General features: G+C 41.0%; 1 protein-coding gene across 3 annotated transcripts in view; it reads right to left on the reverse strand.

The window, feature by feature from the left end:
• LOC126108555 (uncharacterized) overlaps positions 1 to 15031 on the reverse strand; it is a 210108-nt gene that overhangs the window by 151373 nt on the left and 43704 nt on the right. For all 3 annotated transcript variants that reach the window (XM_049913843.1, XM_049913841.1, XM_049913842.1), the window contains exon 5: positions 11236 to 11298. In XM_049913843.1, the coding sequence (XP_049769800.1) occupies positions 11236 to 11298 (63 nt within the window). The remainder of the gene's footprint in view (positions 1 to 11235; positions 11299 to 15031) is intronic.

Below are 15031 nucleotides of genomic sequence, written 5' to 3' on the forward strand. Positions count from 1 at the left end.
TCATGAGAGCAGCAGTAATATAAAATAAACAGCAGGCTACCAGAGGAAAAAAATTTATGATCTGTGCAAGAAAATGATCCCGATTCTGAGTTAGGAGCACAATCCCACACAAAGTGGCAGTTATCTACAAGATAATTAACAATCAAATAATAAATTGGCAGGGATCTGATGCAACGGCACTGTTCAATGCTTCTGAGTAGTTCTTTACTGCGGGGTAACATCCATACGTGGCAACAGAGTGATGTAATGAAAGTTTATTTTATTATTGTTTTATTAAGCAGTGATTTGGCTCTTATAACTTAAGTTTACCTTATTGTTGTTTTATTAAACTGTGACTTTGCGTATAAAGTGCGCTGCATGCCCACCCGTGTTATGATGCACTCCCACTTGCAGACTCTGCAAGAGAGGCGCTGTGCATCGCGGTGTAGCTTGCTCGCCAGGTTTTGAGAGGGTGCGTTTCTGGATGAGGTATCGAATATATTGCTTCTCCCTACTTATACCTCCCGAGGAGATCACGAATGTAAAATTAGAGAGATTAGAGCGCGCACAGAGGCTTTCAGACAGTCGTTCTTCCCGCGAACCATACGCGACTGGAACAGGAAAGGGAAATAATGACAGTGGCACGTAAAGTGCCCTCCGCCACACATCGTTGGGTGGCTTGCGGAGTATAAATATAGATGTAGATGTAAAGGGTTAAGACGGGCCCTTAAACGTTAAAATATGCTTGCTACAAATTGAGGAAGGAGTTTTGATTCCTCACAAAACTTTAAAATCCCTGCTGTACTAGTCCAATCATCAGTTAAAAAGGGGAGTATGTCTCCCGCCAAAAACCATTTAATGCCCATTTTCAGCATTCAAATAACATATGTTAAAATATGGCACATACTCTTACCACAAGTGTCACATTCTAAGAGCTCTCCAAGACACTGGAGAGGATTGTAGCTGAAGTGGCAGTGCGCTATACAAAGGTTTTTAGGTATTTTCATTTTGTCTGAGTGACTGGAGAGAAGTATGCCACAGGAACACAGTTTGTTTAGCTGTCAGAAGTTTGTTCTCTCTCATTTCCAGCCACTCTACTTATCACATCCTACCGCTATTCTCCTGACCTGTGACATAAGCTGGCCACAAATGACTGGACTTAAGCAACGGGCCACGGATTTTCCTGATCAATTGCAAACACTTGCAGTCCCCACCTCTGCATTGATGGAGATACAATCTTGAAGCCTATCTCTACAGTTCTCAGAACCGGTGGTTCCTCTTCAATAGTTGTCTAAGCACATGCAGTAGTGATGAGTCACATTCAGAAAGTCCGTGAGTTTTCCTGTGGTTTTCAAGTGACAGAAAGTTTTAGTTGCATCCAGTATGACAAAAGAATGACCAATGCCTGAAAGGAAAAAACTTCTACAACTGTACAGTGAAGGACCTTGTTTATGGGAATTGACCCATGAACATTACATGAATCAGGGTGTAAAAAGTAGGGCTTACACGGAGATCGCTGAAAATATTTGAACTGTGTAATAAAAATTAAGCTACATAATTTGTGATCAAATTTCAAAAAATACCTCAGATGTGGAAGCCTCTGAAAGAAGCAGATTAAGGAGAGGATAAATTGTATACACTGACAAAAAAGTCCACTCAATTGCTGCATCTGTTTCCTACATGACACAGAACCCAATAGAATGACACCTCTTTGTCCTCATGAGGAGAAACTGGATGTTGCGGACAAGACTGTCTGCTGGACGCACTGCAGTTATTCTGAATAGATTAACAATGTCTCTAAATGGGCTCACCTTGTACTTGTCTGCAAACAGAAGACACAAACCAAATGAGCACAAAAGTATGGCAGTAAACTGGTGAATGACACTCTACCCTCCCATTAATGCAGACAGTGAATGATGAAGAGAAACTGTGGGAGGAAGTATGAGCAGTCTTTCACATCCCACCGACATTGTGGTCATTAGAGACTCAGCAGAAGTGTGGATTAAAAAGAAAACCTGCCTTACATTTCTCAGTTTATGAAAACAGAGGAACATGTAAAACTACATGGCACAGCAGCGCACTGAAGCCACAACTTTTGAATGTGATTTCAGTACCTCCACCATTACCCCACCCTGCTCAACTGCAGACAAAGGATAATGAAGCTCATCTTCGTTTTATTCGTAAATAGAAATATTCTTCATTTCAAAACAGTCACTCACTCTAGAGGCTTTAGAAGTTTAGACTAACCAATATTAAACATACAAAAATACTCACTGCTGTGAAAATATATTTCGAATGTTTCAGCAATGGTTAAATCTCAAACAAACATTAAACCACGCAATACCAATTGGGGGGGGGGGGCTGGGTGGCAAGAGGAGTGTTAATTCATGGCCACCTTTTGGAAAATAACGTGATCTAGTCATTTATTTTATACTTCAAACTTTTAAGAAAATATTTATTGTTTTTAATGAAGTCCTTTAGCAGATTACATAAATGTTTTAAATTTTTCAGTTAAACTTAACCTGAAAATTTACATCTTAGTAGTATAAGTCCTTTTTGCCTTGAATGTCAACTATATTATAACATTAACAACTTCAACTTTTGTAGTCCCATCTTCCTCAGCTGTGTGTAATATTACGGTAGATTGATTATGCATCAAAACAAGTGTTCAGTCCCTAGTGCTCCGACGTGGGAAAAAACCTCAAGTGGCATTTATAAGATGAGGAATGGCACCAAAAATGGAACACAAGTGTAATATGAACAAAATCGTCCACGCAACCTGCCACTGAAGATGCCTTGCAGACAAAGGCGAAATGTGTATGGCACGAAAATTGTGTTTCATTCAGTAGTAGTCGGAGGGTCCAAAAAGTAAATATTAATCTACCATAATACGAGGGTGAGTCAAATGAAAACCTTAAATTTGTAATAACAAATTGAAATTTCACACTGTTATCCTGTAAGTTGGTAAGTGTGCTACAAACAGTGTGTAGAATGGCCTGTAGGTGGCAACATAGTGCAGATACACACATACTGTCGCAGTATCACTATAAAGATCGCCACCCCACTTGTGACTTGCACCAAGGAAGAACAGTGTTCAGTTTTTGCATAGTGAAAGTGTGAAACCTATTGAAATTCATCGACGAATGAAGGTTCAGCACAGTGATGCATGTTTGTCACAGCAGCAAGTGTACGAATGGAGTAGGAAGTTCGCAAATGGTGTGACTTCAGTTGAAGATGCTCCTCGTCCAGGTCACAGAACATTGCAGCAGTTGAAGCCATAGTGAAGGAAAACTGCCGAGTGACACTGAATGACATTGCAGCATGTTTACAGATTAGCCATGGGTCAGCACACCACATTGTGCACGATGTGCTCCAGTTTCACAAAGTGTCTGCAAGATGAGTGCCACGGCAGCTCACTCCTGAAATGAGAGAACGACGTGTCGATGCTTGTGAAGAACTACTTCGGCACTTTGAACGAGTAGGTGATGGCTTCCTTGCAAGAATCGTTACTGGGGACGAAACCTGGGTTCACTTCCACCAGCCGGAAACGAAGGGAGCGAGCAAGGAATGGCGCCATTCCTCATCACCAAATCCAAAAAAGTTTCGAACAGAACCATCAGCAGGGAAGGTTATGCTGACACTCTTTTGGGACGAAAAAGGCGTCATTTTGGAGCATTACGTGCCTAGAGGGACCACTGTCACCAGTGCATCATACACAGACCTCCTAAAAATCATCTTCAGCCTGCAGTCAAATCAAAGCGACGTGGATTGCTGTCAGCAGGTGTCCTTTTGCAGCATGACAATGCAAGGCCCCACACTGCCCGTACAACAGTTGCAACAATCACAGACCTGCATTTTGAGTGTCTTCCTCATCCACCATACTCACCAGACCTTGCCCCCAAGTGATTTCCATATGTTTGGACCACTCAAAGATGCAGTGGGTGGAAAGAAGTTCCGTTCTGATGCAGAGGTACAGCACACAGTGCATGAGTGGTTGTGCGGACTACCAGAGGAAGTTTTTTTCTAATTGAATTTATGCACTTTGTAAGCGCTGGAGGACTTGCATTGACTGTGGGGGATATTATGTTGAAAAGTGATACAGCTTTGTACCACTTCTGCACAATAAATAATATTTAAAAAAACGTTTAAGCTTCTCATTTGACTCACCCTCATACTACCACATTGGTCAGTGTCACATTAATGTGACCACCTGTCAAAATCCTGAATAACCATTTTTGCAGAGCAGATCACTGCAAGACATGCTGGAAGAAAGACAATGAGGATCTGGAAGGTACTGACAGGGAAGTGGAGACAAACTGACTCTTGCACCGTGGCCACCTGTGCTATGTTTATCAGCTGAGGATCCATGACACAAACAGAGATTTTCAATTAGGTTTCAATCCGGGAGTTTTTTGGCCAGGGAAGCATGGTAAACTCATCTTGTTGCTCTTCAAACCACATACGTACACTGTGATCTGTGTAACACATCACACTGTCCTGCTGATAGATGCCACTGTTCCGAGGAAAAACATACTGCATCTAGGGACGAATATGGTCCCCAAGGATGGAGGCATACTTGTGTTGATCCATTGTGGCTCCCAGAGAATCACGATACCATCCAGGGAGTGCCACAAAAACATTCTCCAGACCGCAATGCTTCTCCCTCTAGCCTGGACCTCTCCATTGATTTTTGCAGGGTGTTTCCCTTAAGATGTTTCACACGGGATGCACAAACTGCCATCTGTCCAATTGAGTATAAAATGCTATTCATCTGCAAAGACCACCTGCCATCACTAATGGATATCCAGTTGTTGTACTGACATGGAAATTCAGCCTTCAATGCCACTGAACAGCAGTCAGCAGGGGTGCAGAAACAAGATACCTGCTGAAGGAGGCCATGTTTGATGAACATTGAGAAGACACTGTTGGTGGCACCTCAGTTCACCTGAGTTGTCAGTTCCCTAACAACTGCACAATTCCAGAATGAAATTTTCACTCTGCAGTGGAGTGTGTGCTGATATGAAACTTCCTGGCAGATTAAAACTGTGTGCCAGACCGAGACTCGAACTCTGGACCTTTGCCTTTTGCGGGCAAGCGCTCTACCGACTGAGCTACCCAAGCACGACTCACGCCCCGTCCTCACAGCTTTAGGAGGAGACGAGGCACCGGCAGAAGTAAAGCTGCGAGGACGGGGCGTGAGTCGTGCTTGGGTAGCTCAGTTGGTAGAGCACTTGCGCCCGCAAAAGGCAAAGGTCCCGAGTTCGAGTCTCGATCTAGCACACTGTTTTAGTCTGCCAGGAAGTTTCAATTGCATATTTATTCGCTCGCACACATCTCTGTGGCTGTCTTCACCCCTCATCTACAGCTTAAGGTACAACACAGTTTACTCGGTGCCAGTTTTCAGTAGCACCATTTTGCCATGCACAGAGTACTTTCACCATGGCAGGATGCAAACAAGTTACCGATTTAGATGTTCTGGAAATCCTTGCACCTTTGGCCTGAAATCCAATCAGCACCCCTTTTCAATATCAGATAAATCGCTGTTTCCACATTACAACAATGACTACACTGTTTGCCGCATCCCCCGACATGCTTTACAAGCCCTCCACTGCTAGTGCTGCCACCTGCTGCCTGCGAGTGGCTATTGCACACTGAAGCTGACCATAGGTGGTGGCCACAGCAATGTGACTGGACTGTTTATATAAAAACATGGTGTCTAACATTGCGACCAAAGTACTCTAAAATTACATAGCGCTACATTTGAATTTTTTACACAATATTCTAATGAACATTCAGACGGACACAGACCAAATATCATTGTAATATATACGTAACGAATAGAGAAGAAATGATGTTACCAAAGCTCTCAAAAAGTTCTTGACCGGTTTATTTCAAATTTTTTACTCCGTACATTAATGACCATTTGGCCAGACACGTGCCATTATATTTTTTAACGTACAGGGTGAGTCACTAACTACTGCCACCTAGAATAACTCCAAAAGTATGATAGCAGCTGAAAAGTTTGAGGGACAAATGCATGCGACAACGGGGGCCAGAATATGACATTGATTTTTTGTTGCAAGGTGGGGTCGCTTCAGAGATATGAAAGCCAACTCTGTTTTTTTTAAATGGGTTGCTATAGTTTGGAACTTATATTCTGATAGTGGCTATTGAGACGCATCCAATTATGTGTAACAGTAAGGTCTTTGAAGGTCAACGAAAGTCAAAAATGTGGCATGAATGCCCATTTACAGAAGGTGTTCGAAGTGATGACCATTGGATTGGTATCAATGCAGTGCTGCAATATTCTTATCATGGATTGAGTGGTATTCCTTATCACTTCGGCACTTATCGAAGCACATGTTATGACAATTCACACGCGTATATCGTGCAAATAGTAAATATTCGCCAACTTCGGTGTAGCCGTCTAACGCGCCATTGACATGTAAACACCATTCAATGGTTTCGCAATACAAAAACACCATTCTATGCTTTAGCAATACGACAGTAATAAGAATGGTAAGAATAGTATCGTCGAATCAAACAAATGTGAATGATGTATTCCTTCGAAGAACAAGTCGATATGCTTCTCATTTACAGAGATGCCAACTAAATTCAGTGAGAGATAGAGACATATACGCTGAAAGATATCCTCAAGGTACTCACGCTACACATCATAGGGTCATATATGCATAGGATAAATTGAGAAAACTGGATCTTTAGCACATTGGAAACATATCCGCCAAGGAAAGTTACTAATGAGGAAACTGAAATTGGTACTCTTGCCACTGTGGTTCGAGATCCTTGCGTTAGTTTGTGTCAAATTGCAAGGGAATCTGGCATGAACCACAGTAGTGTTGTTCATGTTCTGCATCGCCATAAATATCATCCTTACCATATCAGTGTCCACCAAGAATTAACTGGCACAGATTGTATGCGTCGCATTGAATTCTGCCAATGGGCTCAACTTCAGATTCAGAGGGATGCACATTTATTAATTTGATTTTATTTACTGACGAGGCTACATTCATGGACTACGGAAATGTTAATTTGCATAACATGCATTATTGGGCAACTGAAAATCCATGTTGGCTGAGGTAAGCTGCACACCAAAAACCTTGGCCGGTGAATGTATGGTGTGTGACTCTGGAGGACAGAATTATAGGCCCCTACTTCATTGAAGTAAATCTTAATGGTAGGAAGTACACCACATTCCTGCAAGAAACATTAGGTCTGTTATTCGAAGAAATACCTTTAGGAACAAGGAGCAGAACGTGTTGTCAACACAATGGGTATCCAGCACATTTTTTGCTGATGGCTAGAAATGAGTTGCAAAGACAACTCCCAAATCATTGGATTGGATGCGGAAGAAATGTGTCGTGGCCATCTCTTTCACCAGATTTGACGCCTCTGGAATTTTTCTTGTGGGGATTTGTAAAAGACATTGTTTATAAAGACGCTCCAACTACACCTGAAGGTAAGCGAGAGAGAATTGTCAGAGCATGTGCTTCTATAAGTGCCAATGTGATAAGGAATACCACTGAATCCATGATAAGAAGATTGCAGCACTGCATTCATACCAATGGTCATCACTTCGGACACCTTCTGTAAATGGACGTTCATGCCTCCTCTGCGACTTTCGTTGACCTTCAAAGACCTTACTGTTACACATCACTGGATTCGTCTCGATAGCCGCTGTCAGAAAATAAGTACCAAACTATAGCATCCCATTTAAAAAAATAAAGCTGACCTTCATACCTCTGAAGCAATCCCACCTAGCAACAAAAAACCAATGTCATATTATGGCCCCTGTTGTCCCATGCAACTTTTGTCCCATAAATTTTTCATCTCCTATCATACTTCCGGAGTTATTCTTGGTGGCAATAGTTAATAACTCACCCTGTATATAATATATGAATGCATATGTAATAAATAAAGGACAAATATTGCTGCCAAAAATTTCAAAAGTACTTCAATTGAAAGTTATTTCAGTAAAAGCAGTTTTGATCTCATACAAATTATTTGCTTCATTCAGTGCCCAATCTTAGTGGATCCCTTCACTCCTTGGTGACAGCAGGAGATAGTGGCCTGAAGTAATGTTCTTCATGCCTCTCGAGAGCAGCCCGCTCCATGCCAGCATCTCCTGCGGTCACCAAGGACTGAAGTCATCTGATGATGATTTTGTACAGAGATCGAAACCAGTCACTGAATGAAATAAATAAGTTGTATGTAATCAAGACAGCTTTTATTAAAATAATTTTATTATAGTTTTATAGAGTATCGCTTTTTCCATGGACAATGCTCCAAAAAATTCTGTCTTCAATTTAATTCAGATTTTGACACGATACTCTAATGAAGATTTGGGCAGACACAGGCTATATATTTTTAATGTTTATAATATACAAATATATATATGTAATACACAGAGAAGAAACACTGTTACCAAATGTTTCAAAGAGTACTTAACCAATTTACTTCAAAATTTTTACATGATACACTAACAAACATTGACACTGACATATACTGAATACATCTTTTTAAACAATAATGTACAGCTTTTCATTTAAAGTCCACTGTGGGAAAGACAATACTGTGCTGTGAAAATTTGCAGTTTCGTTTTCTTTCTTGCAGTCAGTTTCAACTATGATTGAAAGTCATGTAAACCATGAGATCTGTTCCTCTCATGTATATTCTTTCTCCTTAAATAAATTTCAATTGTATACACAACAACTGATCCCTCCTTTGCCATCAGTTTTACAGAAAACAGGAAAGGTTTATTTTGGCTTATCGGCCTATGCTTAAAATACTACTACGGAATCCGAATAGTCTGAAGCCTTGTAATCATACCCATTTCCAGATTAGAACTATGTGAAATACTGTCATTGAAGCTATTAGCTTCATAGGTCTAGTAGCTGAAGAGGTTTCTCTTACCAGTTATACATACACTATGTGATCAAAAGTATCAGGACACACCCAAAACATACTTTTTCATATTAGGTGCATTGTGCTGCCACCTACCGCCAGGTACTCCACATCAGCAACCACAGTAGTCTAGATATCGTGAGAGAGAGAAGGGGACACTCCCCAAAACTCACAGACTTCGAACTTCGCCAGGTGATTGGGTGTCACTTGTATCATATGTCTGTATGCGAGATTTCCACACTCCTAAACATCCCTTGGTCCACTGTTTCTGATTCGATAGTGAGGTGGAAATGTGAAGGGACACATACAGCACAAAGGTGTACAGGCCGACCTCATCTGTTGACTGACAGAGACTGCCGACAGTTGAAGAGGGCCACAATGTGTAATAGGCAGACATCTATCCAGACCATCACACAGTAATTCCAAACTGCATCCGGATCAACTGCAAGTACTATGACAGTTAGGCAGGAGGTGAGAAAACTTGGATTTCATGGTCGAGCAGCTGCTCATAAACCATACATCATGGAGGTAAATGACAAGGGCCACTTTGTGTAAGGAGTGTAAACATTGGAAGAATGAAGTGGAAAAATGTTGTGTGGAGTGACAAATATAATGGCAGGGTGTGTGTATGGCGAATGCTCGGTGAACATCATCTGCCAGCGTGTGTAGTGCCAACAGTAAAATTCGGAGGCGGCGGGGTTATGGTGTGGTTGCATTTTACATGGATGGGGCTTGCACCCCTTGTTGTTTTGCATTGCGCTATCACAGCACAGGCCTACATTGATGTTTTAAGCACCTTCTAGCTTCCCACTCCTAAAGAGTAATTCGGAGATGGTGATTGCATCTTTGAACATGATCAAGCACCTGTTCATAATACACAGCCTGTGACGGAGTGGTTACACAACAATAACATCCCTGTAATGGACTGGCCTCCACAGAGTCCTGACCTGAACCCTATAGAACACCTTTGGAATGTTTTGGAATGCTGACTTCCTGCGAGACCTCACCGACCAACATCGATACCTCTCCTCAGTGCAGCACCCCGTGAAGAATGGGCTGTCATTCCCCAAGAAACCTTCAGCAGCTGATTGAACATATGCCTGCAAGAGCGGAAGTTGTCATCCAGGCTAAGGGAGTGCCAACACCATATTGAATTTCAGCATTGCCGATGGAGGGCGCCATGAACTTTTAAGTCATTTTCAGCCAGGTGTCTGGATGCTTTTGATCACATAGTGTATGATCACAACTGATTTACCATTCATTTTAAGGGACATCAATTTCCAATTACAGTTTCATTTGTAATAACAATAAATGATGCTCAAGATGAAAGAGGGGGGGGGGGGGGGGGGAAGGAAACGTATATGAAGGTGGGAGGAGGAGACGGACAGAGAGGGAGGGGAGGCAGAGATGTGCAGAGAGAGTGGGGGAAACAGCTTAGGACGTGTATCCAATTCACATACATATTTAGCAATTGCGAAGCATTGCTGGGTTCGTTAGTATTCCATATTTTCAGGTTCCGGACTACTTACACATCAACATCAGTTTAAAAAGTATGTTGTAACAGTCAACAAAAATCAATCCAATTTATATTTTTTAAACATTTTTTGTAGTGTTCATAAAGTAACCCCCACCTCTCTTGGTAGTACATATTACTGAAAGTGCAGTGGCAAGCACTGCTATTAGAGTAATAAAAGAAATTTTCGGGTTCTGGATCCTACTAACACGAGCACCTTTTTAAAAAATGTTGTTAATGTTAAATCAATAACAATTAATGAATTTTGTTTTTTAAATTTTTTTTAAGGGGGGCATAAAGTACCCTTCTTCCCTCCACCACTGACAATGCTGTTATTGTCGCTTGTGAAAATACGTAATCAGTTGGATGTATTCATCAGTTTTTCAGGTTTGAAACAGCTCGTATTACCTGTTAATTTGTAATAAAGTTAGTGTTTGAGACTTTTTGCTGATTCCACTTTCCTACTGGCTCAGTTTTGCACTTTCGTTTCTAAGGAAAGGTAACTACTTGCTCCAAGTCAGCACTCATAATACCTGAACTATTATAAATTAGTGAAAATTTTCAGTCATACATCTAATGACTACGTAAATTCAACTTAACACCGAGTACAAGAGAGACCAATTAGTTAAAAAATGTATGTTTAGTGCTTCAGTTATTTGCTTGACAAATAAAGTACTTAAATACAACCATCCAATTTGTGCAGTCCAGTTCCCCAGACCTTGACTCTCCACCAGATACACAAAATGAAGAATTCCACAACAGGTGAGAAAATTACTAATAAAATCTAATAATCTGTGGCTCTCAACGTGACACACACATACCTCCTCTTTCTTAATGTTGAGAGGATCCTGCTCAAGAACAAAATCCTCAGCAAATGGAGCAACCTAGAACAAATAACACAAATCATCAGATCATACTGGAAGAAAGAAGTTTTATCACATTTATACATATCACAATAAATCCACTCAACAATGACAAAAAATGAATTTAACACTCACAAGAGAGCTACATTTGAGGAACTGTGTATGTTCAATGAGTGCAGCAACATTTGTAATAGCAACACCAGCCTATTAAATTTGAGGTCTCTGAAAATATTTTGATTTCAGTGCTAAATACCATGAATGTCAACAGAAACAGTTAATGAAAGTATTTCTTGATTCGTGTCCACTAACAAAGCACATTTTAGTGTTGTAGTCCACCACTACATCATTATACAGAGTTATCAGGTTTGAAAAGCTTGTAAGAGTGCTGCAGGGTACAATGTACTGAGAACTAAATCCCAAGAAAGACACTTTATACATTCCGTCACTTCCAAGTTAATTAACAAGGAAGTGAGTCAATCAGGCAATTGTGCACACAAATTCAAGCAGCAGCACACCAGAGACAAAGTTGCCAAATGAGTAGTTTGTTTGGTTTCCTACAACCAAACAAGAGAGCAATACAGAAACTGAACATAGGACAGCAGCAAGAATTTAACCTGAGCCAAAGTCTGAGCAGGCTCATACGCTATCATCTAAGCTATGGGAACGACTGACACTCACTGTATCTGGTGGGCCACTTGAGTTTGTGCACATAGTGACCTCATTGGCTAACTTCAACGCTAAATAATTCAGAACTGGTGCAACATATCAAATTTCCTTCTTAGCAATTACTTCTCAGCAGCACAGCCTCTCCTGGAACATCTTTACATGCTTTTTAGACTATTTCTGACCTCCTTGTAGATATGAATAAAGCGACCATGTGCGAAAACAATACATACTCACAGAAAATGATCCACGTTTTGATGTTGCAATAGCTTCACATAACAAACAGAGGGTCACAACTCTTGTTCGTACACATGGAATTCATACTCATCCTTAGGCCCTCCGCAAACAAACCAATTGAAATGAAACCTATTGACAATGTGAATTGGTAACTGGTCACTTTTGAATCACGTCCTGTTTAGTTAAATTGGGCTCTACAGATGGTGTGAATGCTGAGTGACTAGCCAGTAAATTATTTGACATGTGCTACCAGTGAATTGCCAAAGACTCGTGTATATATGGCCGAGTACTTTGAGTTGCACAGTTCAGTACTGATTTAATCTGAAGATGATTGAACAGGTTGTGGACCTTAGCTTTGTATGGGAAGTTGAAAAACATCCAATTTTATTCAACTATAAGCTCCCAGGATACTGCAACAATGATTTGACAGTGGAAACGTGGTATGAAGTGGGAAAAATAGTTTGTATGAAAAATATGTAGTGTAAATATATAAAAATAAATTTATCGGTATGTCAATGGGAGAAAATTTACAAAACAATGTAAATCATACTGGGAGTATTCTTTTGTGAGATGCTGAGGGAATTAGATTAGGAAACGAGACACTTAAAGTAGTAAAGGAGTTTTGCTATTTGGGGAGCAAAATAACTGATGATGGTCGAAGTAGAGAGGATATAAAATGTAGACTGGCAATGGCAAGGAAAGCGTTTCTGGATAAGATAAATTTGTTAACACCGAGTATAGATTTAAGTGTCAGGAAGTCCTTCCTGAAAGTATTTGTGTGGAGTGTAGCCCTGTATGGAAGTGAAACATGGACGATAACTAGTTTGGACAAGAAGAGAATAGAAGCTTTCGAAATGTTGTGCTACAGAAGAATGTTGAAGATTAGATGGGTAGATCACATAACTAAATAGGAGGTATTGAATAGAATTGGGGAGAAGAGGAGTTTGTGGCACAACTTGACTAGAATAAGGGATCGGTTGGTAGGACATGTTCTGAGGCATCAAGGAATCACCAATTTAGTATTGGAGGGCAACATGGAGGGTAAAAATTGTAGAGGGAGACCAAGAGAGGAATACACTAAGCAGATTCAGAAGGATGTAGGCTGCAGTAGGTACTGGGAGACGAAGAAGCCTGTGCAGGATAGAGTAGCATGGAGAGCTGCATCAAACCAGTCTCAGACTGAAGACCACTACAACAACAACAACGACAGCAACAACTGTGTCGTTCCATAAAATTATATTGTAGTGTGCAAATAAACAGTGAAAATTGTGAGAAAATGACAGAAAAACAACAAATCTCTAATATGAGCACATACAATGGTGTTCACATAGGAATGATTTAAGCACCACAAACCACCACATCATATTTCCTATTCAAAAAGAATACCACAACTTTAGGAATTTAAAACTCTGCAACGACAAAAGGCAGAGCTAAGTACTATCTGTCGGCAAATTAAGGGAGCTATAAAGTTTCATTTAGTTGTACATTTGTTCGCTTGAGGCGCTGTTGACTAGGCGTCAGCGTCATTTGATGCTAAGATGGCGACCGCTCAACAGAAAGCTTTTTGTGTTATTGAGTACGGCAGAAGTGAATCGACGACAGTTGTTCAGTGTGCATTTCGAACAAAGTATGGTGTTAAACCTCCTGATAGGTGGTGTATTAAATGTTGGTATAAACAGTTTACAGAGAATGGGTGTTTGTGCAAAGGGAAAAGTTCTGGACGGCCGAGAACAAGTGATGAAAATGTAGCACGCATCCAGCAAGCATTTGTTCGCAGCCCAGGAAAATCGACTCACAGAGCTAGCAGAGAGCTGCAAATTCCACAATCAACAGTATGGAGAGTCCTACGAAAAAGGTTAGTTATGAAACCTGAACGTCAACTACCCGAGGCGATGGATCGGCCGCCAGGCAGCCCGTGACAGAGCACTTCACCACTGGCCACCAAGAAGCCCTGATCTTACCCCCTGCGATTGTTTCTTATGGGGGTATGTTAAGGATATGGTGTTTCGGCCACCTCTCTCAGCCACCATTGATGATTTGAAACGAGAAATAACAGTAGCTATCCAAACTGTTACGCCTGATATGCTACAGAGAGTGTGGAACGAGTTGGAGTATCGGGTTGATATTGCTCGAGTGTCTGGAGGGGGCCATATTGAACATCTCTGGTGAAAAAAACCTTTTTAAATACTCTTTGTAATGATGTATAACAGAAGGTTATATTATGTTTCTTTCATTAAACACACATTTTTAAAGTTGTGGTATTCTTTTTGAATCACCCTGTAGACAAATCTCAAGACATCCAGCTTTTGAAAATAAAAGTAATGCCTGGAGCAATCAATTCACAGAATCACTGTAGTGTTGCCTAGCCAGTCTATGTCATGTGACGATCACACGGCAGTGATGGCCGAGAGTCCCACCTAGGGAAGTTTGGCCGGTGAGCTGGAATTCTTTTCAGCTGACACCACATTGGGCAACTTGCATGCCAGTGATAAGGACAACAGAACATACACTCCCTGTGGGGAGAAAAATCTCTGAATCAGCCAGGAAGTGAACCCGGGCCTGCTGCACAATAGACAAGCTTGAGCATTCATCTAAGGGAGTGGGCAACTATTCTATAAAAGCTGTAAATTTTGAATCTGTCTGCTGCAGTTCCTTGGCTGTTAGCAACAGCCTGTAGTTTATGTTTCTCTGGAAGTACAGAGTTTTGTTTGTTGTTTTTGCAGCTTCTCACTTCAGAGTTGAGCAGTGTGTGAACTGTATTAGCAGGCAGTCAACAATCAGTAGCCAATCTATATCACCTGCCCGTTCCGTTCCTTTTCAGTTGCTCTGCGTACAGATGGACTTAGAGAAACAT

This window comes from Schistocerca cancellata, chromosome 11 (assembly GCF_023864275.1).
Source record: "Schistocerca cancellata isolate TAMUIC-IGC-003103 chromosome 11, iqSchCanc2.1, whole genome shotgun sequence".
Lineage (NCBI taxonomy): Eukaryota > Metazoa > Arthropoda > Insecta > Orthoptera > Acrididae > Schistocerca > Schistocerca cancellata.